The following is a 20,809-nucleotide window of genomic DNA, read 5'->3' as shown; positions in this document are numbered from 1 at the left end:
CCCACCTGTCCAGGCACAGAACCACCTGAGTCCACCCCAATGCTGCTGCTCCAGGCCCAGGCCCAGGGGGTGATCTGAGGAAAGGAAGAGCCTGGGGTGCATGCAAACTCTTGGTGCAGTGATGCTGAGGAATTATTCTGATGCAGTCTCTGCCCCCAGGTTTTACCACACCCCGCAAAATCCTAGCAGTGCCCCCTTCAACCAATCCTGCCCCCGCACATCACCCCTGGTTGTTGCCCAATAAAAGCTCTCTCACTTCCCCCCCCCCCTTCTCTCTCTGGGCTCTCTCTCTCAGCGCCCTCTCCTTCTTGCCCAGTAGTGAGGTAGTGGGGATGGCCATTGTCAGCTGACTCCACATGGCCTGAGCCACCCCCCCCCCCATCCTATAATAAAGATCTGTGTATCCATTTGCTCCAGACCTCCTCTCTCTCTCTTCTCCATGGTGCAGCCCAACACCTGGCCACAACCGACAGTGCAGCCTGTCCTCTGGGGAACTTTCTTTTCCTTCATGGGGACCCCTGTGGGAGGAGTAGGGATTCTGAGGTCTGCCCACAGCCCGATGGCCCCTGCCTTTCTATGTGGTTCTGTCATCGCATTAACAATAAGAGAAGCCTGGGAGGAGTGTGTGTGTGTGTGTGTGTGTGTGTGTGTGTGTGTAGCAGGGGAGGACAAGGGGTGCAGGCTTAGCTACTAACATCCTTTTGTCTCTGTCTCCCTTACAACCCCCTTTTCCCAGCCACTGGGTGCTTCTCTCTCCATTCCTTGATCCCTCTCCAGGGCGAAGTAAAGATAAAGGGACTGGGAGAATCTCTCTGCTCTGAAGTGTGGTCCTGGAATTAGGGTGCAGTGGGTGTTTCCCCCAGCACTGGGACTCCAGGAGGTGATGGATTCCCTCTCTAGCCTGGGTAAAGTGTTTGGCCCTGTCCCTAGCCCCCAGGGGCAGAGGGGGAGCCTCTGTGTGCACAGGCCTGCAGATTCTGACATGCCGTGAACCCAAGTCTCTTAACTCTCAGAGCAGAATGAAGCCCCTTGCCCTGGCCAACTCCTACAGCTGCATGGGGGGGGGGGGAGCCCTGTCATTTTCATGAACCCGGGTACCGAACTGCTTGCAGAGCTTGGAGGGCCAGGCCTGGTGCACAGAGCTGCAAGACGGCAGGGAGGCTGGTTGTCCCCTTTCCATCCCCTCCTCCCGCACAGCTGGGCTAGCCTCTGTGCACCAAGCACCCCTACTGCCATTCCTCCCTCTCCCGCCCTCTCCCTCCTCCCCCAGAGCAGGCTCTGCCCCGCTCCCCCGGCCAGGTGGGTGGTGCGCGGGCCTCACACGCTGTGTGCACCCAGGCTCAGCACCGAGAAGGCGGCGCGGTGCTTGCGGAGAAGCAGGCGGATCTTCTCGTCGTCTGAGTCCGGGTCGAGCGGCTTGTTGTACTCGTCGTCCTCGGTCTCGGAGGCCGGCCGCTCCCCTCCCGAGCCCGCACCACCCAGGGCCCGTGATGTGGAGGACGACGGCTCCAGGGCGCTTTTCTTCCGCCACTTGGTCCTTCGGTTCTGGAACCAAACCTGGTGGGGGAGAGGAGGGGGGGTGTCACACGCAGTGCTCTGGGCCCTTTCCCCTCTGGACAGCTCTTTAAAAATAAACTAGTGATAAATGAAGGCTGGGGAGACTGCACAGATGTGTATGCAATAGACTCTCATGCCCAAGATGCTAGATCACCCAGGTTCAATCCCCAGCTCCACCACAGGCCAGAACTGAGTAGCACACTAGTTAGAAGAGATGAAATGAAAAAAAGAAAGGAAGGAAAGAGGGAAGAAATAGAGAAAGAAAGGAAGAGGAAATAGAAAGGAAGAAAGAAAGCGAAAGATGTAGAAGAGAAGAAATAGAAAGAGGGGCGCACCAGGTTCAGCACACACATTACAGTGAACAAGGACCCTGGTTCAAGTCCCTGGTTCTCACCTGCAGAGGAAAAGCTTCACGAGTGGGGAAGCAGTGCTGCAGATGTCTCTGTCTCTCTCCGTCTCATCTCCCCCTCCCTTCTTAGTTTCTCTCTGTCTCTGTCCAATAATTAATAAATAAAAACATTTTTAAAAATAAATAGGAAGGAAGGAAGGAAGGAAGGGAGAAATTAAATGGCTGGGAAATGGACTAAGTGGTCTTATTCACATGACTTCCCACTGAGAGGGGGAGATAATAGAAATAGCAGTGTATGTTTTGAACACAGTGAGCTAGTCCTCCTCTGATTTTCTTCTTTACCATCTGGGCAAATGGATGGAGAATGCTGGAAAGACCCTCATGGGAAAGGTTTTATTTATTTGCTTATTTATCTGTAGCTCAGGAGAGGGTAGTTCAAGAGGTGTCCCTTCTGGGTCAGAAAACTAGCTCACTTACCTTGTCACCTGCATCAGACCTGGGAGGTGCTGAGGTAGGGGAGGAAGTTCTGATTGTGTGGTGTCTTTCTATGTGTCTGTCTATCTCTATCTGAATGACAAATTAGCCTTAAAACAGCAATGCGCCCCTGATAGAACACACGTTACAATGCATAAGGATCAAGCCCCTGGCTCCTACCTGCAGCAGGCAGCTTATGTGTATGAAGCACTGCTGCTAGTATCTGTCTTTCTCTCCCTCTCTATTCCCACTCTCCTCTTGATTTATGTCTCTATAAAAGAGAGAGAGAGAGAGAAAGGGGGAGAGGGAGAGAAGCTGTGGTGGATTCATCATGTAGGCACTGAGCCACAATGATAAACCTGCCTGCCGGCAATTAAAATATCACCACTACCACTACTACAACAACACATGGAGCCACCTGATAGAGTGCACATATTACTATGCACAAGGACATGGGTTCAAGTGCCCAGTTCTGTAGGGGGAGGCTTCACACACGGTGATGCAGTGTTGCAGGTACCTCTCTTTCTCCCCTTCCCCTCGTAATTTCTCTCTGTCTCTATAGAAAATAAAATTAAGAAATATTGCAAAACCTGGACTGGTATGATGGTTTTCACCAAAGCAAAGGATTCTGGGTAAGAAGGACAAGGAGAACTGTGGGCAGGAGGGGGGGAGGGGGAAGGAGGGACTTTCAGGTCCAGGTACAGCATGAGCGGAAAGGACCTAAACTGGAGGAGAGAGTGTTCTGCAGACACCTACCATGGTGAGATGGGAAAACTGCTAATCTCCTCCCCTCATTTTTTTTCTTTTTTAATTTCATTAGTGATTTGGTAATGATTGAGAAGATTGTAGGATAGGAGGGGGTACAATTCCATACAATTTCCACCACCAGGGTTCCATATCCCATTCCCACCACCCCCAGCCCTTAGGAGCTTCCCTATTCTTCATTCCTTTGGGAGTATAGACCAAAGATCTTTATGGGGTGTGGAAGGTGGGAGGTCTGTAATTGATTCTTTGCTGGAGAAAGGTAAACATTTGAAAAAAGTGCCCTTTTACATGGTGAAGCTGTAAATTCCTGTTAATGGGCTAGTTCTCTAACATTATTTTCTCTAGCCTTCATTAGAACTCAGAGTAATGATATGATACTGCTTACAATACTATTGTTAGATTCTACTAACACGTCACTCCTGAAGCCAAGGTCTGCTCATATCCCCTCAAATTTTTAAAAAACAAATAATAAGAAAATTAAAAAAACAACAAAGTAACAACCCCTGGCTCTGTTACAATGAAGGAAAGAAAGATCCCTTCTCTTAGCTCTGTACTTCACTGAACTTTATAAATAACTGCCCCCTTGTTGTAAAGATAAGGGATGTTGCTTCTTCTTCTTCTTCTTCTTCTTCTTCTTCTTCTGGCGTTTGCCCTTCTTCCGTAGCCAGTCAACAGCGTCAGGTTGAGCCTGATGTAAAGTTTCGAGACCTCCTTTGAATCTGGAGAGGTGGCAGTCGTTGACTATGTGGGTCATAGTCTGTCTGGAGCTGCAGGGGCAGTTCGGGTCGTCTCTGGCTCCCCAGCGATGGAACATAGCGGCGCACCGGCCATGGCCTGTTCGATAGCGATTAAGGAGGGCCCAATCATAACGTGCTAGGTCAAAGCCGGGTTGACACTTGCAGGGGTCTGTGATGAGGTGTTTGTTCTTTACCTCAGCTGACTGCCAACTCTGTTTCCAAGAGTCTGGAACAGAGAAGCTCAGTGTAGGCGTGGAGACCAGATTGGATGACGAGACGTCAAGCGTTGGACAGGGTGGGCGAAGATATCCGCGTATAAGGGATGTTGCTTATGACTGGTGACAGTTGAAAAGTGCAGAGAACTTACCCTACTTTGCAGCTGGCTGCTAGACCTCCACTGGAGGTAACACAGGCTGGCAAGGAGGCTTTGGAGGGCTCACTGGATAAGCAGGGGCTGCCAGCTACCCAGCAAACCCAGACCTGGTCCACACTTGCCCACGAACTTGCCACCATTTCATAGAAGTGGCCATACTAGCAGAGCACCAAGCTCTTTTCTGTGCTGTCCCGGTTAGTCTCTAGGAGAGTCAAGGTTGTCTGGGGTGGGAGTTGGTCTGCCAACAGCTCTGTGAAATGTGGACCTCTGCCCTCTTCCCCCTACACCCCTGCAGCCCCTCCAGGTCTCCTATGTCCCATATCCCTCTAACTTTGTTTCCTTGTGTGTGGGTAGGAGGTGATGTTTTTCTTCACCCTGAAGTTTGATAAACCTGAGGCCAACCAAATAGTTCACCCAGGAGAGGGCCTGCTTTATCATGCATGCAACCCTGTGATGAGGGGTAGACATGCAGCTTCCTGGGCCAGTGGGGGGTGGGAGTGGGTGGGAGGGATGGGTCACAGTCTTTTGGTGGTGGGAATGGTGTTTATGTACACTCCTAGTAAAATGTAGTCATATAAATCACTAGTTAATTAATATGAGAGGGGGAAAATTCATTGTATGTCTCGAAGTTTTTCAAAACACAAACTGAATCTTTTTAATATATAGGCTGTGTAATTGATATGCAGACTCTCTCAAAAGCCTAGACCAAGTAGATCAGAAGCAACCAATAGCACAGCTATATACAAGATACTGGGTACTATACAGCAAACCCTAACAAAAGGACTTTTCAAAGTTAACCCAATTACCAATTAATGTGATGATAACATTAACTATCGATTGTCTTTTGGAACCCTAAGACAGCAGGAACCTCACATTTCCACATAAATTTTAAAGATATCTTCAATGAAACGAATCCAATTACAAAGAAGACTAAGGCAAGCATAAACTGTTGGGACTACATCCAATTAAAAAGCTTCTGCACAGCAAAAGAAACCACTACCCAAACCAAGAGACCCCTCACAAGAATGGGAGAAGATCTTTACATGCCATACATCAGACAAGAGGCTAATAACCAGAATATATAAAGAACTTGCAAATCTTAACAACAAGACAACAAATAACCCCATCCAAAAATGGAGAGAGGACATGGACAGAATATTCATCACAGAAGAGATCCAAGAGGCCGAGAAACACATGAAAAAATGCTCCAAGTCTCTGATTGTCAGAGAAATGCAAATAAAGACAACAATGAGATACCACTTCACTCCTGTGAGAATGTCATACATCAGAAAAGGTAACAGCAGCAAATGCTGGAGAGGTTGTGGGTTCAAAGGAATCCTCCTACACTGCTCGTGGGAATGTCAATTGGTCCAGCCTCTGTGGAGAACAGTCTGGAGAACTCTCAGAAGGATAGAAATGGACCTACCCTATGATCCTGCAATTCCTCTCCTGGGGATAGATCCTAAGGAACCCAACATATCCATCCAAAAAGATCTGTGTACACATATGTTCTTAGCAGCACAATTTGTAATAGCCAAAACCTGGAAGCAACCCAGGTGTCCAACAACAGATGAGTGACTGAGCAAGTTGTGGTCTATATACACAATGGAATACTACTCAGCTATAAAAAATGGTGACTTCACCGTTTTCAGCCGATCTTGGATGGACCTTGAAAAATTCATGTTAAGTGAAATAAGTCAGAAACAGAAGGATGAATATGGGATGATCTCGCTCTCAGGCAGAAGTTGAAAAACAAGATCAGTAAAGAAAACACAAGTAGAACCTGAACAGGAATTGGCGTATTGCACCAAAGTAAAAGACTCTGGGGTGGGTGGGTGGGGAGAATACAGGTCCATGAAGGATGACAGAGGACCTAGTGGGGGTTGTATTGTTATATGGAAAACTGGGAAATGTTATGCATGTACAAACTATTGTATTTACTGTTGAATGTAAAACATTAGTTTCCCCATAAAGAAATTAAAAAAAAATTCTTGGTTTCACTGCCAGCTCTGCACTTACCAGCCAGGTGATCTTTAGCTAGAGGCTCAGCTGAGATTGTATCACCTGAAATAGGTGCAATAATGGTCGCCTTAATGGTCTCCTTAAGGACTGAATGGGAACTGTTCTTAAAATGGGACTCAGTACTGACAGGGTTTTTTGTTTTTGTTTTTTTTTTTCCCACCAGGAGTTGTTTCTGGGACTGTAGTCTGAGTGATTCTACCATTCCTGGTGAACTCTTTTTCTTTTCTTCTCCTCCTTTCTCTCTCTCTTTCTTTCTCTCATTTTAAGTAGAGACAGATACAGAAAAGAGAAAGAGAGAGAGAGAGACAGAGAGGAGGGAGAGGGAGAGGGAGGGAGGGAGGGAAGGAGAGAGAGATGGAGATTATAGCACCAACATTTCCTTCAATGCAGTGGAACTGGGGTCAAGCCTGGGTTGTACATATAGCAAAGCAGAACACTATTCAAGTGAGCTATTTGGCTTGTCCTCTGGCAAACTCTTACACTGAAGCTACAAGTTCAGAAACAGAGAGGAAGAGAAAGACATAGAGAAGGAGTGACACCACAACTCTACTCCACAGTTGGTGAACCTTTCCATTTGCATGGTGTTTGTATGTGATAGTCAGGGATTCAAACCTGGTTCCTTGAACATGGGATTTAAGTGTGCACTCTACTGGTGAGCAATCTCTAGTCCTTTGAAAGCCTTTTTTTTCTTAATTGAGAGACACCAGAGTACCACTCTGCCATTTTTTTTTTTTTGTCTCCAGGGTTATCTCTGGGGCTCAGCACTGACACTACAAATCCACTGCCCCTGGAAGCCACTCCTCTCCCATTTTATTAGACAGGACAGAAAGAAATTGAGAGAATAGGGGAAGACAGAGGGGAGGAGAGAAAGATAGATACCTGCATACCTGCTTGTGAAGAAACCGCTCTGCAGGTGGGGAGCCAGGGGCTCACACCAGGATCCTTGCATGGGTCCTTACACTATGTGCTCTTAACCCTGTGTACTACCTACTGTCCAGCCCCTTCTGTAATTTTTAAAATGTGACCCTGGGGATTGAACCCACCACCTCACACATACAAAACAAGTGATCTATCTACTTTGGAGCCACCTCCCAGCCCAGCATTTTGTTGTTGTTGTTATAGTAATCATATAATCTCTGGTGGACAAGTGTCCACACACCGGCATTCTGGTGGAGAGCGAGAGCTGCTGCTTCTGGTGGGGTTATCAAGGCTGCTTCTCCCCACACAGGATCCTGTCTAGTGTGGGCTTCTCACCTTCCTCACTCCTCCCTCCCCCCCCAATAGACTCACCTTGACCTGGGACTCGGTCATCCCCAGTGAGTATGCCAGCCGTGCCCGTTCAGGACCAGCCAAGTACTTGGTCTGCTCAAAGGTCTTCTCCAGGGCAAAGATCTGGTGGCCTGTGAAGGTAGGTCGGGTGTGCTTTTTCTTGTGGATGCTGTCATTCAAAGGATCCGGGGCTGGTAAGAGGAAGGAGATCAGTGCTTAGTGGGATTCATGAGAGGGTCACCCCTGCTCTGCCTCTTTTCTTATCCTTCCTTTGTCTTTTCTCCTTCTCCTTTTTACTGTCACCAGGGTTATTGCTTGGGCTCAGTGCAAGCAATACAAATCCACCACTCCCAGCAGCCATCCCCCCCCTTTATTGAATAGGACAGAGAAAAACTGAAAAGAGAGGGGGGAGATAGAGAGGGATAGAGAAAGATAGACCACCTACAGTCCTGCTTCACTACCTGTGAAGCCTCCCTTTCTGCAGATGAAGATTGGAGGCTTGAACCCAGGCCCTTGAGTATGGTCATATGTGTGCTCAACCAGATATGCCACCACCCAGCCTCCTGCCCTGCCTCTCACTGGGCAAGCTCCCTTCTATGGAATGGCCACTGAAGCTGTCTGGGGGCTGGGGGTGGCTTCTCAAGAGAATGGCTTTTCTGACCTTCTCAACATAGAGACAGCGGCCTCTGCTGAGTCTGGGTCAGCAGGGATTCCAAGAGAACATCTGCCTCAGGTGACAGCTACTAACAGAGGGAGCTTGAAAGTGGGCTTCCTGCCTCTCTGCTAAGTGTTCTTACTGCTCAGCAATGCTGCTTTCTCCTCAGGGTGGTATGTTTCCTCCTGGGGCCGGAACAATAGCTCACTCAGTTAGTGCATTGCATTGTCATGTGAGTGGCCCAGTATTAAACTCTGTCTCTACTGTATTGAAGGAAGCGTTGGTGGTGCTGTGGTCTCTTTCACTCTCTTGTCTGCCTCTCTGTCTCTATCTGGGGGGGGGGGGGGGAGCTGGACCAGGGCAGTGTAGCCCTGGATATGGAAAAAAAAATTCCTCTTGAACTCTGAGGTGTTTCTTCAGGTCACCCAGAAACAGATTTGGTACATTCCACCTACTACTATAGCCCTAGGATTCTGGGCACTGCTCCCCATTGCCTTGCTCCTGGCATCCCATATTACAAGCCTCATCCGACTGCCCTCTCTCCCCTCACCAGGTTCAGGTTGTCATGTAGCTCTTTCCATGCCAGAAAGTCTGGGCACAGAGGCACAAAGCTCGCCTACCCTCCCCTACCTTACTAGGGAAGTTTGCTGGGAGGAAGGCCAGAACTGGAGGGCTTCCAGGAAAGGGAAGCAGAATGACCATGTGCTGGGTTTTGTGCAGCCCATGGCATGTCTCTTCTTGACACAGGTGAGGCAATTGAGGCACAGAAATGGAAAGAGACTTCCCGAGAGACCAGCACCTTTGTTCTTCTTTCTGCCAGTACTTAGTTCTGACACTGGCTTTCTTTCAAAAGGTGTGTGTGTGTGTGTGTGTGTGTGTGTACATATGAGACTGACGAACAGGGGTAAAGAGAAGGTGATGTGTGTATGGGGTGGGGTTAGGTGAAAGTGAGAGCTAGTCCAAGGTTTAAAACAACCCTCAGGGTCACTGAAATAGTTCACTTGGATAGTGTACTGCTTTGCCATGGGCATGACCCAGGTTCAACCTTGTCCCCCAGTGCGCTGAAGGAAGCTTTATGCTGTGGTCTCTGTGTGTGTGTGTGTGTGTGTGTGTGTGTGTGTGTGTGTGTGTGTGTGTTTTAATTTGTTTTGTTTGTTTATTTGTTTTTTGATAGAGACAGAGAGGGAGAGAGAGAGAGAGAGACTGAATAATTAAACAGGCTCCAAAAGTTGAAGTCTTCACCCCATAGGATGTGCTGTGTTCTGGGGTGAATGAAAGGTGAGCGATCAGACAGTGTGTCATTGCCTGGAGCAGAGTAGCAGAAGGGGAGACAGGCACATTTTACTGGCATTCCCTGGACTGGCCCTAAGCCCCTCCTGCAGTGAGAGTGCCCTGAGGCCAGAGAGCAGTGGGGTCTCCCTGTACCTCTGCCCCCTTCTCTGACCAGCCCAGGACATGCGTGGCTCAGGGGCTGCATCAGCAGTCACTGTGACTCTTCCTGCTTCCCAGGCCAGTATCCTTGACCTGCACAGGGGAGCCTGTCTGGGAAGCCCAGATTGTTCTTCAGAAACCAAGAACTAGGGCTGGGGAGACAGCATGAAAAAAACTTTCCTGCCTAAGGCTCTCAGGTTAAATCCCTAACCCTATTATAAGCCAGAGGTGAGCAGTGCTCTGGCCTCTCTCTCTGTATTTTTCTCTCTATATCTCTTTTATTAAAACATATGAATAAATACAATATTAAAGAAAAATAAAAAAAGAGAAGTGAGGATGAAGGAGGTGAGAAATGCACCCTTCCTTCCCCACCAAGGATTCATCAGCCTGACTCAGCAGCGACTCCTGGAGGCTGGGGCACTGCTATTGACATAAACCCCAGGAGTGGGGACAGTTCCTCCGATCACACAAGGACAATAATGGGACTGGGCAGCATTTCACATCTCTGAATGGTGCCAGGATGCAAGTGGGCTTTTGGGGAAGGTGCCAAGCTCCAAACCCTGGAACCAGCACTGGCCAGCTTGAGAAGAAAAATAGTTGGGAGAAAGAAACAGCTGTGGGCGAGAGCCTACGCGACATGGGGATGGGCTGTGTGGTCTTCTCCAGATCTGAAGATTTCCCCCCGCCCCGATTTTTTCATGGAGGTGCAACTGAAATGGCAGATGGGAAAATGGCTAGGAAGTGGGGTTCAGGCACAGATCGTAGAGTTTTGGAGGTTGAATTACTTAAGCCCTTTCTGGGGCTGAGAGATGACCTGAGGGGTTGAATTGGGGCTGTCTAAGGGTTCTTAGGCAGAGTGAGGCACCAGGTGACCACCCCTGGAGACCCCCCACCCCTCTCCCCTGCCTGCTAGTCCTGGTCTGGTGGCTCTGCCCTGTACTCACGGTGGCTGCACTGCCGCCCGCCTCGCCAGTCCTGGCCGGTGTCTGCCCAGCAGTTCCGGGTCCGGGTGGGGTACTCGTTCCCGGTCTTGGAGAAATTCCCCACCTGGGGGCCATAGTAGACCCCTTGCGACCCGAGTCCACCAAAGCCCGCCACGTGGGGGTAGCTGGAAAGCAGGCCACTGTTCGGAGTGGCCACGGGCCTGCTCAGAATGTCCGTGATCCCGTGGGGGGTTCCTGCTGCCAGCTGGGGACCCAGCCCCGGCGCGCTGAGCTTGTAGAAGGAGTTCTGCACTGAGTATTGGCATACAGGCGCCTTCATCTCCGAGAACTGAGCCAGTGGCGTGTTGTTCAGCAGGAAGGTCCCCTGCAGGTTGGATTCCATGGCTCCAGAGCTGGACGTGCTAAGGTGGAGAACCCAGACCTGGCTCTTAGAGTCTCAGACCTGATGCTTGGGCCCCAAATCCCATGGCAGGCTGGAAGGGTCACGAGCCCAGCCCCAGACTGCCCTCCCACCTGGGGCCTGCGGCCAAACCCTCGCCCAGCACACGGCGCCCACGTCAGCTTGGAGGTCAGGTGCTTCTGCAGGTGAGGCCTCCGGGCTGCCAAACTCCTATCCCAGGAAAGGCTAGTTCTCCACACCTCAGTTCGGACCCCTCCTCAGCCTCAGAGTCTGGGGACCCTCCATGAGAAGTTGAAGTTCAAAGAAGCAACATTTCCCTGATAAAGATAGTGCCCATTAGAATACAGGCCTGAGACTGGCTGAGCAGCTGGAGCAGCGCTGCCATTGGTGGAAGCACACAGGGGCCTCACATTGGCTTCCCCGAGACAAATTGCACTTTGAAAGATTGACTCTCTCTCTCTCTCTCTCTCTCTCTCTCTCTCTCTCTCTGTGTGTGTGTGTGTGTGTGTGTGTGTGTCAGAAAGAGAGAGAGGGAGGGAATGAGCTCTGGTTCATCCTCAGAGGGTTCACATGCTCCCAGTCCTCTAAGTCCAGCATACAAAAGGAGGTGGCTATCAGGACGGATCTGGTGGCAGCCAAAGTCACAGTTCCTGCAGGTACTTCTCTGAGGGTTGGGGAGCCTGGGGTAGGAATCTCTGTCCTGAGCTGTTTTGGCTCCTCTGGGAGTGTGGAATCTGAGTGGATATTTCCCTGGCTTCCTCATGCTGGGATGGGTAAGTGTGGAGACTGGCTTTGAAGTGTGTGTGTGTGTGTGTGTGTGTGTGTGTGTGTGTGTGTGTGTGTGTGTGTGTTGGGGAGGTGAAAATCCTTTTGACAAGTCAGAGAGAGCCTGGGGATGGGATCCTGCTGGGCAGATAGGGGGAGGGTGTGTATATGTGTGTGTGTCTGTATGTGTGTGGGGTAGTTGTGAGAATGTGTGCTCTTCTCCCTATTCCCATCTCTGGGCAGCCATTCCTGAGGCCCTCTACCAGAATTTTTTTCCTGTTCCTTGTCCCCTCCCCTATCCCCTCTTCTGCCCACCAGAGGAGCCATCTGTGCCTTGGATGGAGCAGTTGCCACACTCTGACTGGCCCAGTGCTGGGGTAGGAAGTCTCTGATAGCTGAAATGGCCATTGGCTCCAGGTAGGTCCCTGTGTAGGGCAGTTGGCTGGCACTCAACAAATATTTGATGAATGGGGCTACCCCCTACCCCACTTTTTGTTTTTTAATGAATTTTGACACCACATGACTCTACTGAGGTTGATCTCCCATTTAACAAACAGGGAGTCAGAACCCACTTCCCAGGTACTAGCATTCTTTATATTTTTAAATATTAATTAATTAATTATTATTTTGGATAGAGACAAAGAAGTTGAGAGGGGATGGGGAAATAGAGATACCAGTAGCCAATGCTTCGTCACTTGAGAAGCTGCCCCCCTGCAGACAGGGACCAGAGGCTTGAACCTGGATCCCTGCTGATTGTAACATGTTCATTCTACTGGGTGCACCACTTTCCAGCCCCTACTAGGTTATTTCTTAAAGGGCAGCACCATTCCCTTTACTCCAACCCCTGTAAAATCAGCATGTTTATTACTTTGAATATGCAATAAGGCAGGGAAATGAGTGACTGGTAGCCAGATGGACTTCTGCTTTTATAATGGCAACTGTCAAGGCCTTTCTGATCAGACTGGGGAAGGGACCTTGAATTCTTACAGTGTGGGGCCACACTTGTCTCCATAGGGAGACAAGGGGTGCCCTTTCCCAGCCTTTATCTCCATTTCCAGTAGAGGCAGAAGGTTCAGAGCCTGGGATGGCATCTCTGTCATACATCCTGACTGTTCCTGGGTTGCTGTCACCAGCTTATACTGGTAGGGCTGTCTTTCTCAGTCATGCTCTCTGGAGCATAAATGATTTGCTTTGTAGTAAGCGGTGATTGTGTTTCTAGAAATTGGGGTGAAAAAGCAAGAACATGGACTCTGTCTGAGCTGGCTGCATAACCCAATTGCTTGTCAGAATCATTTGGGAAATTTAATCCCAAATCCCAGTGTGGTCACCCAGCTACCCACCACCCTCTATCTCTACCCCTAGCATTTATGCTTTGAAAAGTTTTCTGGGAAAGTCAGTGTCACAGCTGTGGCTGGTCTCTTGGCCTTGGTAGCCTCCCCAATTCTGAGTCAGACTGCTGATTCTGAGTGAGGATGGGACTGTGACTCCTTAATGATTGGAACTTATGAGGGTGAGAAGGCTGCAGAGAATTCTTCCTCTTCTTTCTTTCTTTCTTTCTTTCTTTCTTTCTTTCTTTCTTTCTTTCTTTTTCTCCTTTCTTTCCACCAGGGTTATTTCTGGGACTTGCCTGCATGATCATTCCACAGTTCCTTGTGGCAATTCTTTTTCTTTCTTTCTTTCTTTCTTTCTTTCTTTCTTTCTTTCAAAGAGGGTGAAAGACAGAAAGATAAAGTTGAGAGAGTAGAGACATGTGCAGGATTACTCCACTACAGGTGAAGCTGCCCCCCAACCCCCTAAAAAAAAAAGAGGGACCAGGGGCTTGAACTTGGGTCCGTGTACATGGTAACATGTGCACTCTACCAGGTGAGCCACCACTTGGTCCCATGATCTGATTCTTTTCCTCTCCTCTTTTCTTTCTTTTTCTGAGAGTTTGAGAGAAATAGAGAGGGATAGTGAGGGAGACACAAAGAGACACCTGCAGCACAGCACTACTGCTTGTGACCCTTCCCCTCCTGCAGGTGGGGAGAGCAATCTGTACCCTGGGTCCTCAGGCATAGTAATGTGTGCACTCTAGTGGGTGTGTCTCTGCCTATCCCACTGGACTCTTATTTAATGCCAAGCCTGACAAAGTCATTCGTGGTGAGGAATCCCAGGCTGACAGAATGCTGCAGCAATAGCTTAATCTCACCTTCCACTCCCCCACTCAACAGACAGGGAGACTAAGGCCATCTTGCTGATTGGCCCTGAATGAAGTGTTTTAAATCTAGCAAGGAGTGGGATGGTTTTCTGGCACATTCTTGAATATCAGACAGTATTGAATACCAAGGTCAGACACCCTCCTGGAGAGGGCTAGCAGGTATCCCTTACTGAATGCCAGCTGTGGACTCAGCCAAGTAGCCTAGTGGTCTGGGACTTGCCCCATCTCATGGTAGTCATTAGGCTTGATAAACCTCTGCTTTGCCATTTCCGGGGTTCAGGGCTTCTCCCAGAGTGGGCAGTCCTGTTTAAGGGACTTCCCAGGTTACCAGAAGAGGCAACCCCACCCCCACCCCCTCACCATCCACTGACATCCCTGCTGACTGATCTCACTCCCAGACTCCTTAACCAGACTGATCCCACTCCCCTGTACCCCTTCTTGTCCCAGCACCTCAACCCCCCACCCCCACCCCCGCCCAAGACGAATCAGGAAGGCGAGATGGAGCCCTTTACATGAGTCCATTTCTTTATTAATCTTGACATTTGTTGATTGAGCTGGTGTAGGGAGAATGGTCTATCCATCAGAGTGGGGTGGGGTGAAGTGGGAATGAGGGTTCTCTCCCAATAACAGAGCAGGTGGGAGAGAACCCAAGAAAATATTCGTTTGGTTGTGTGTTTTTTGTTATTAGTTTTTATTTTCTTTCCCGTAACAATTAAAAAAATTCAAGGTAATTCCAAAACTTCTAAAAAGCGTCTAAGGTGCAGACTGCAGCATTCTATAGGCATCAAGTGGAGACCCCAAACTCCCCCACCCCCAACAGCTACTACGAGCAACTGGAGCGAGCAGCTATGCCGCCGAGGGCTGGGGCTGGCGGGCAAGCGGCCAAGCCAGACGGAGCGAGGTGCCAAAGCATAGCCAGGAGCCGCGGGGCCCACGGGGAGCTCTGCGAGGGCCTGCGGGGCTGGGCGGCCGCGGCGGCCCGGGAGTGGAGGGCGTAAGGCCACGGGGGAACTTGGGTCTCCCGGGCGGGTCTCCCAAGGCCCCTCCCCGGGTAGCTCTGCGCTCCTCCCTCGCCACCCCCCATCCCGGGGTGGGGCTGAGGCTGCACTTCCTCCATGCAAGCCCGAGGTGGGTGGGAAGTGAGGCCGCCAGCTCTGATGCCACTCTCGTCCCTCTAAGAAAGCAAAAGCGAAACCCGCTCGGTCCAATCTTGAGCGCCCAGGCGCCGGCTCCGCGGCGTACGACGTCGGGCTCGTGCGGCTGGGGGCGCGCGCCGGGGCCGTGGAAGGAGGGAGCTTCTGTGCGGCTTGGAAGGTCTGAATGTGACCGGCAGAGCGGCGGGGAGGAGGGTCACTGGACTTCCGCCCCCCCAGGCTCCCGTGCGAGTAGAAGAGCCTAGCAGTAGTCCTTCTGTTGGCCCGAAGGGGGTGCCCGTCCGGCAGGGCGGCGCCAGGATTGTGCTGATTCGGGCCTCCCTCCGCCGGAGGCTCTAGTGTAACTTTAAGGCTCTTCCCTGATGGCACCGAGGCGAAGAACAGCCAGCCAGCAGTTTCCTTGCTGCCCCAGACTGGGGCTTAGCCGAGGCGGGTTTCCAGCCCAGCCCCGGGCCTCCCGGTGGTCAGCGGCTCTGTCCTCCTCCTCCTTCTCCTGCTCCTCCTCCTCCCCACGCTGGGCATGTGGTCCAGAAGTAGCCCCTTGCCCCCTCTCCCTGGTGAAGTGGAGGGGCCTCAGGGACTTGGCTAGGGTGGGGGGTGAGGGGAGACCGAGGCTGTCCATCTTAGATGCCCCCAACCTGCCGGCTGCCTGGAGTTAGAGCACCAAGTTCGCTCTGGGAGCTCGGGGAGGGCGGTCGCCCTCTAAGAACTGGCAGATCCATTCTCTAGCCCTCCTGCCCTTCCTTCCTCTTTCACGGAGAGACAGGCTATGTAGCTCCTTCTTCCACAGCCCGGAGAAGTCCTCAGGAGCTGAGCTATTATTAGTGCTTTGTACATACTGCTAAAGTGTTTCTATTGGTTTGCATAGTATTTATTGTTTGTTTGTATTGTTTTTCATATACACAAGGCTGATTACTGTACAGTTTACACTTTGAACACAGACTATGATATAAGTGCTGAAGATATAGAAAACCTCTTCTCTATTGAACATGCTGGTGCAATCCTGGGACAGCCATAGCCCCCTCTGACCCCTCCCCCATTGAGAGTGAAGACTCTCTCATATGGGGGACTGCCCCTCCCCCGCTGCCTCTACCTTACCACTAAGCCTGGGGGTGAGGGTGGGGACGGGGCCCTTGCCACAGATTCTTAAGTCCCTAACACAAGGAACCCTGAATGCACTCTAAAGGTAATATTTTCCATGGGAAGATGATTGATGCTGAAACTGGCAGACAGAGAGAGAGAGAGAGAGAGAGAGAGAGGGAGAGGGAGAGGGAGAGATATGACATATAAAACTCCAGTTTATCCACAGGAGATTCTATACAGTTTCGGATGTCACAGTAAAATCTGTGTTTATACTGAATAGAGGGGAGGTGTGTGTGTGTGTGGGTGTGTGTGTGAGTGTGAATAGCATGTAGCACGCAGTGGGAGGAGGGGACTGTTGGATGTGGAATGGAGGGGTACAGGTGAGGAAGACTGGCAGATAGGGACCTGGTAAGGTGTGAAACTGGTTTCATACCTAGTTTTCTTTTTTATATTTTTCCTGCCTATTCCAGGAAGCCCGCATGGATTTCTTACAGATGAGGTTGAAAAAAGAGTACCCTGTAACAAGTTAAAACTAAAATGATTTTTTAAAAAAATATATCATCCCCAGCCACAAAAGAGCCCTTGTTCATGTTCGCATTCACGCACTTGCTCAGGCTAGTTTTCTATCCTTCACCCTCTCTCTTTCTTCTCTCTCTCTCTCTCTCTCTCTCTCTCTCTTTTCTCCTTCTTGCTGCTTTTGTCCTGATTCCCAGCAGAGATCCATCCTTGTTGTCATCACTAGAGGCAGGATTGAGGAGTCATGCCAGTCGTTCATGCGAATAGGAGACTAAAGGAAGCCCCTTACAGAGGTCATGCCTGGAGGTGTGTGCCCTTCTGCAGCCTTCCGTCCCGCTCTCCTCCTGTGTGCATGGCAAAGTGTGTGGAGTTCAGGGATTGGGGGTCGAAGTATGATCCTGAGGGGCACAAAGAGAGAAGGAGCCATTCAGAATGGAGAGCTGCAACTCCCAGCAACCCTCCCTCCTCCACCCCCCTCCAAGTGCAGAGTTCAGTGCTTAGAGAAGGCTTGATTCAAGAAAGGTACCCCCTCCCTCCCTTCCCCCCCCCCCGCCCACCCCCCAGCAAGGTAGTGTGCTGAAAGGCATTGAGCTTGGAGCCCCAAACCCTGAAATACTGAACACTCTGGCCCACCTGTAGCTCAAAGGCTGCCTCTCAGGTGGTTTACTGAGTTCCTGCCACATGGATGAGGACCCCAGAAAATGCTTCTGTGGGGGGGCTAAGCTGTGGCACATCATGTTACCACGCTCTTGGGCTCATGCCCTCACTGCCCACCTGTGTGTGTGTGGGGAAGCTTAAGCATTGAAGCAGGTGCCTATCTCCTCTACTTTCTCAATTTATCTGTCCTATCAAAAAAGAAAAAATTAAGATAAGAAAATGCTCCTGTGCAAGGCCTTTGAACTTCAAAGACATCAAAGGCTCCCAGGCTGATACAGTCACCTAGGTAGAATTCTGTACACAGAAAAGGTGCTATTTTCATAAATCCAAGTTTGTCCTAGAAAGGGCTCAGTTAGGATGTTGGACAGTGGCACGCTCAGTTAAATGTACACATTACCATGTATAAGGACCTGGGTTCGAGCCCCCCGCCCCCATTCCTCCCCTGCAGTGGAGATGCTTCACCAGTAGTGAAGCAGGTCTGCAGGTGTCTATCTTTCTTATCCTCTCTCGCCTCTCAATTTCTTTGTCCTATCAAATAACAGAAAACAAACAACAACAACAACAACAACAAAAAAGGGAAAAATGGCCACCAGGAGTGGTGGATTCATCTTGTAGGCACTGAGCCCCCATTGATAACCCTGGTAGAAAAAAAAAAAAAAAAAACTCGCCTAGGCAGAAGTGTCCCTTTTTTCTCAGCTCCACCCAGCCAGTGTGCTCTTGTTTCTGCTGTGTGCTAGTCCTGGGTTCCCAGAGCTAGGTCAGATGTGACCATGATCTTAGGATCTCAAGGCTTTAAGAACAACAGCTCCTCTTAGCTCTGCCCACAAGCTTGATTTCTTTCTTTTTGCCACCAGGGTTATGTGTGGGATTTGTGTCTGCACAACTTCACTGTTACCAGTGGCCTTTTTCAAATCTTCTTTTCCCTTTCCTTTCCTTTTTTCCCCCCTTCCTTCTTTCCTTCCTTTAATTTTCTCCCTTTCTTCTTCTTTTTTTTTTTTTGAAATTATTTTTTAAAATATTTATTTTCCCTTTTGTTGCCCTTGTTTTATTGTTGTAGTTACTATTATTGTTATTATTGATGTTGTTGTTAGATAGGACAGAGAGAAATGGAGAGAGGAGGGGAAGACAGAGAGGGAGAGAGAAAGATAGACACCTGCAGACCTGCTTCACCACCTGTGAAGTGACTCCCCTGCAGGTGGGGAGCTGGGGGCTTGAACCGGGATCCTTACTCTGGTCCTTGCGCTTGGCGCCACTTGGCGCTTAACCAGCTGCGCTACCGCCCCACTTCCTCTCCTTTTCTTTTTTTTTTTTAAATCTCTATAGATGGTGAGAGACACAGAGAAGAAGAGACATCTGCAGCACCGCTCTACCAGTCATGAAGCTTCCTCCCTGCAGGTGGAGACCAGGGGCTTGAACCCAGGTCTTTACAAAGTAGTGTGTGTGCTCCATGGGGTGATTCACCACCCAATTCATGGGTTACAAATTCTCACTGCTTGTGCCTTTGGCCCCTCTCCCTACCCCCTGTAAAGCAATGATCTCTGTCATGGTAAAGTGGCCTTTGGGGGGTGGCCACATGCTCCCTAGCATCTTGTGGGTCTTAGCCTGGAAGATAGCAGAGCTAAGTCCACATTCTACAGCCCGAGGCTCACAGTTCTTAGTCCTGTCACCCCATGGAGCCTCATCTCCAGCGTGGAGTAAAAATCCCTGCTTTACAACACAGCTGCTCAGGATTCCATCTTGGTGACCCTGGGGGACACTGAGACAGAGGAGTTGACAGTCTTCTGAGTGGAATGGGAAGTGACACAGAAAGACAGAAGCTCATTCTGAGGCAGAACTCTTCCCTAAGGGAGCTATTTTGGACCCTGTCAGGTGTCAGGGTTGGGAGTGAGCTAGTGTGTGTCGGGGTGGGGGGGGGTGACCTAAGAGAAATCAACTCAGGGGTTCCTCAGGGATAGTATCAACAGTGCTCTTTGCCAGGAGATGTTTTTGATTTCTTTTTTTTTTTCCCCTCAGAGCACTGTTAAGCTCTGGGATATGGTTGTACTGGGGACTGAACCTGGGACTTTGGAGCCTTAGGCATGAAAGTCTTTTGCATAACCATTATGCTATCTCCTCCACTTCAGAAGCTGCTCTAAAGCTGAAAAACAAAACAGAAAATCAGTTTTTACAGCCGTAGTTTGAAGTAGTTGTGACCACGGAGGGAACACTTCTGTTTCCTGCCAGCCATGTTGTCCCTGATTATCTGCCTGCATTTGCTGCTCTCTCCTGTCAAGAACACAGCCCACTTTACTCTCTGCTGAAACTCTGCCCACCACCCTGTTCTGCATGAGGGCTTCCTGAGAACTCCTCTTGTCTCTCTCCTCTCCACTGCAGTAACTCTCCCCTCCATCACTTTTAGAATATTGTGGTTACACACATGAGCCCTGATCCTGGACTGAGTGTACATCCTATCTGCTGAGTTCCTGGGACATGACCTTGCTCAAGCTGCTTATGTTTTCTATGACTCTGTTTCTCCTGCTGTAAAACAAGGGCCATGGGTGGGTGCTGGTACATTACAGTGCATAAGGTCCTGGGTTCAAGCCCCCAGTACCCACCTGCAAGAGGGAAGCTTCACAAGTAGTGAAACAGTACTTCAGGCATCTCTCTTTCTCTCTCCCTGTTTATCTCCCTCTCCCCTCTCAAATTCTGACTCTATCAAAATAAAGAAATGCAAATATTAACAAACGCAAAAAGAGGGCCATATGAAAGGTGCCTGCTTCATGGGGTGGCTGTATCACTCAACAGAGATAAAGGCAAAGTGCGTAGGATGGCAAGCTCTGTATAAGTGGGCACTAATGCTGGGCTCTTAGGAAATGCTAGTTTTTGTTTGGTCTCTCCATGATGGTATTATTCCCCTGGAAGTGGTGTCAACCCTTGGAGGGCAAGAGTAGGGTGCCAGTGGTGCTGGCGGTGCCTCCCCTAGTGCTAAGTGTACCTCAGACTAGGAAACCTTGACATGACAGGCCCCCAGTCTCCCAATCACTTTTCTGCTGAGGCACAGAGGAGCCAGTTCAAGATTCTGTGATCATTCTAGCATCATTGTTCACTTTATCTTTGGCCAATTAGGACTGGAACACCATACCTGCCTTTGGGCTGCCCTTACAGAAAGATCTTGCTCTTTAAAGATAACACCCCCACCTCCCCTCTTGGCTGTGTGGGTCAGATTCTTCTCATTTCCTCTCTTTGTGCTCTGTCACTTTGTGCCTGCCCCTTCCCAGTTTCCTTTGTCCCTTCCTTTGTCCCACAATCTGACTACACTATACCTGTAATGGTTAGGGAGTTGGGGTTGGGGTGGGAGAATGGACACTGTAACTCACAATATAACAAGACAGCAGGGGTGAGGCAGTGGTGCATCTGGTTGAGCACACACATTATCATTTCCAAGGGCATGGGTTCAAGCCCTCAGTCCTCACCTGAAGGGT

The 20,809-nt window shown here is 49.9% G+C and overlaps 2 protein-coding genes across 15 annotated transcripts in view; both read right to left on the bottom strand.

The window, feature by feature from the left end:
- Positions 1–1,316: 1,316 nt before the first annotated feature.
- On the bottom strand, positions 1,317–11,244 carry NKX6-3 (NK6 homeobox 3). The gene is made up of 3 exons (XM_007522763.2): positions 10,577–11,244; positions 7,568–7,737; positions 1,317–1,557 (listed from the first exon to the last, which is right to left on the bottom strand). The coding sequence occupies exons 1-3, from the start codon at positions 10,956–10,958 to the stop codon at positions 1,318–1,320; spliced, it is 792 nt and encodes a 263-aa protein (XP_007522825.1). The 5' UTR covers positions 10,959–11,244; the 3' UTR covers position 1,317.
- A 3,201-nt stretch (positions 11,245–14,445) lies between these two features.
- The window catches only part of ANK1 (ankyrin 1), a 329,883-nt gene continuing 323,519 nt past the window's right edge, over positions 14,446–20,809 (bottom strand). For all 14 annotated transcript variants that reach the window (XM_060181879.1, XM_060181902.1, XM_060181866.1 and 11 more), the window contains one exon: positions 14,446–17,089. In XM_060181879.1, coding sequence (XP_060037862.1) covers positions 17,063–17,089 — 27 coding nt within the window. In that variant the 3' untranslated portion in view covers positions 14,446–17,062. The remainder of the gene's footprint in view (positions 17,090–20,809) is intronic.

This window comes from Erinaceus europaeus, chromosome 2 (assembly GCF_950295315.1).
Source record: "Erinaceus europaeus chromosome 2, mEriEur2.1, whole genome shotgun sequence".
Classification (NCBI taxonomy): domain Eukaryota; kingdom Metazoa; phylum Chordata; class Mammalia; order Eulipotyphla; family Erinaceidae; genus Erinaceus; species Erinaceus europaeus.
This window is presented reverse-complemented; position numbering and strand designations above follow the sequence as displayed.

Bases quoted from the DNA above. Each gene is read 5' to 3' on its own strand.
- NKX6-3 (XM_007522763.2), bottom strand. From the start codon at position 10,958: ATGGAATCCAACCTGCAGGGGACCTTCCTGCTGAACAACACGCCACTG. The intron at 7,738-10,576 runs GTGAGTACAGGG...TCCTCTTACCAG, and splicing joins CGGGCGGCAGTGCAGCCACC to CCCCGGATCCTTTGAATGAC. The intron at 1,558-7,567 runs GTGAGTCTATTG...CTCCCCCACCAG, and splicing joins TGACCGAGTCCCAGGTCAAG to GTTTGGTTCCAGAACCGAAG.